Here is a 1,667-nt window from a genome sequence, read left to right on the forward strand (position 1 = left end):
GATGGGCGGGACTAGCGAAAGTAAGTGGACTATTGAGAGACGGGTAACAGTGTCTCCCGTTACAACGCACAGGCTTTTGTGCTAGTCTATATAATGAAAATACAAGGGCCGTATCTAGCGTGGCGTGTTTAATCCAATCTCACGTTGTTTTTTTATGGGGCATTATATGGGAGGCCCGCATGTCATCCCACCTAGAGCCTGATGTGAGGTGGAGCCAGGAACGGATCCAAGGGGAGACGAGGGGGGCTAGACCCCCCTCAATGAATTGATTATTCTTTAATGATAGTAGTTACTTCAATCAAAATTTTCTAAAACATGAAAGCTTTGCCCCCTCCACGAGAAAACCCGGCCCCTCCATGCATTCATCCTGGCTCCGTCCCTGGATGGAGTGTTGATATATATAGTCCAACTCTCTTCACCCATTTAAACTTTTGAAGTAACGGGTTGAAAGTTGAAACATGAATTCACCTGAGATGGAAGGCATATTATCATTTTATTTTGTTTTTTTTTTGCAATGAGCTAGGCTTGCAAATAGAGTCTTTATAAACAGACTCAACACGCTGCACATTTTACACTCCTATATATTGACGTACCCGGCAACTGACCCACACAATCCACATGCATGCAACGCACGTCACACCAACAAACATCGAAGCAATCAGCAGAAGCTTCAGAGTACGTACATGCACCAGCGCGCGCTAATCAGCAGACGCGTATGCCAGACGAGACGAGAGTCTCAGACGTAGCACTCGTAGAGCTTGATGTCCATCTGGAGGCGGAAGTAGAACAATCCCTCGACGGCGTCGGTGCGGAGCGTGGCGACGCCGCGCGCCATGAAGAAGTCGCCGGTGCCGCCGACGACGGAGATGTCCCGCGTCTCCTCGCCCATGAGGTCGGCGCCCATGAGGTTGAGGGTGCCCCTGCGCGCCGTCGAGTTGAACACGAGCGAGAAGGCGAACCACGCGTTGAAGGACCCCTTCCCGTCGTAGAAGTAGAACCCCTGCGCGCGCGCCGCCGCCGGCTCGTCCTCCACGGGCAGCGCCTGGCCCTCCGTCACCGGGTCGTCGAACACCACCAGCATGCCGAAGTAGGTGGCGTTGCTCAGTGCCGGCGGGCTCGTCGCCGCCGCCGACGTGGCGTTGGCCGTGTTGTTGGCGCCGTCGTGGAGGATGTCGTGGTAGTAGAGCGTCATCTTCCTGCACGGCTCGTCAGGGCTGCCGGAGACGAGTCTCCTCCGGCCGTCGGCGGCCCCCGCTGCCAACCCGAGGAGGAGAAGAAGAAGAAGAAGAAGCACGGCGAGCACGACGACCCTTGAAGATGCCGCGAGGCCTTGCATTGTGATCAACCGGTGCAACTTTTTGCTGGTGCAAGAGCGCGGCTAGCTGATCGAAGGGCTCGGCTTGCATGCTGCGCATTTATAGTGGCGTGGAGCAGGCAATAATAGTGGGGTTGGTTCGGTGAAAAGGACCGACCCGGTAAAAAGGGGCCGGCCGGCCGGCCACGAACCTGAGTGAAAAGTAGCGCGGTAGCAATCAGATACACATGGCATGGTTGGTGTGCTGTCGTTGTTCCAGCACCATGCTGTGAAAACTTGTGCAAAATAACATGCGTTGGTACCATTTCAGCGTCACTCTGAACCTCATCAACAACTACTGTTTTGTCACTAA

General features: G+C 54.5%; 1 protein-coding gene across 1 annotated transcript; it reads right to left on the reverse strand.

The window, feature by feature from the left end:
• Window positions 1-531: 531 nt before the first annotated feature.
• Window positions 532-1,371, reverse strand: LOC123425130 (dirigent protein 5-like). The gene has a single exon (XM_045108804.1). The coding sequence runs from the start codon at window positions 1,334-1,336 to the stop codon at window positions 737-739; it is 600 nt and encodes a 199-aa protein (XP_044964739.1). The 5' UTR covers window positions 1,337-1,371; the 3' UTR covers window positions 532-736.
• Window positions 1,372-1,667: the final 296 nt, after the last annotated feature.

This window comes from Hordeum vulgare, chromosome 2H (genome assembly GCF_904849725.1).
Source record: "Hordeum vulgare subsp. vulgare chromosome 2H, MorexV3_pseudomolecules_assembly, whole genome shotgun sequence".
Taxonomy (NCBI): Eukaryota; Viridiplantae; Streptophyta; class Magnoliopsida; order Poales; family Poaceae; genus Hordeum; species Hordeum vulgare.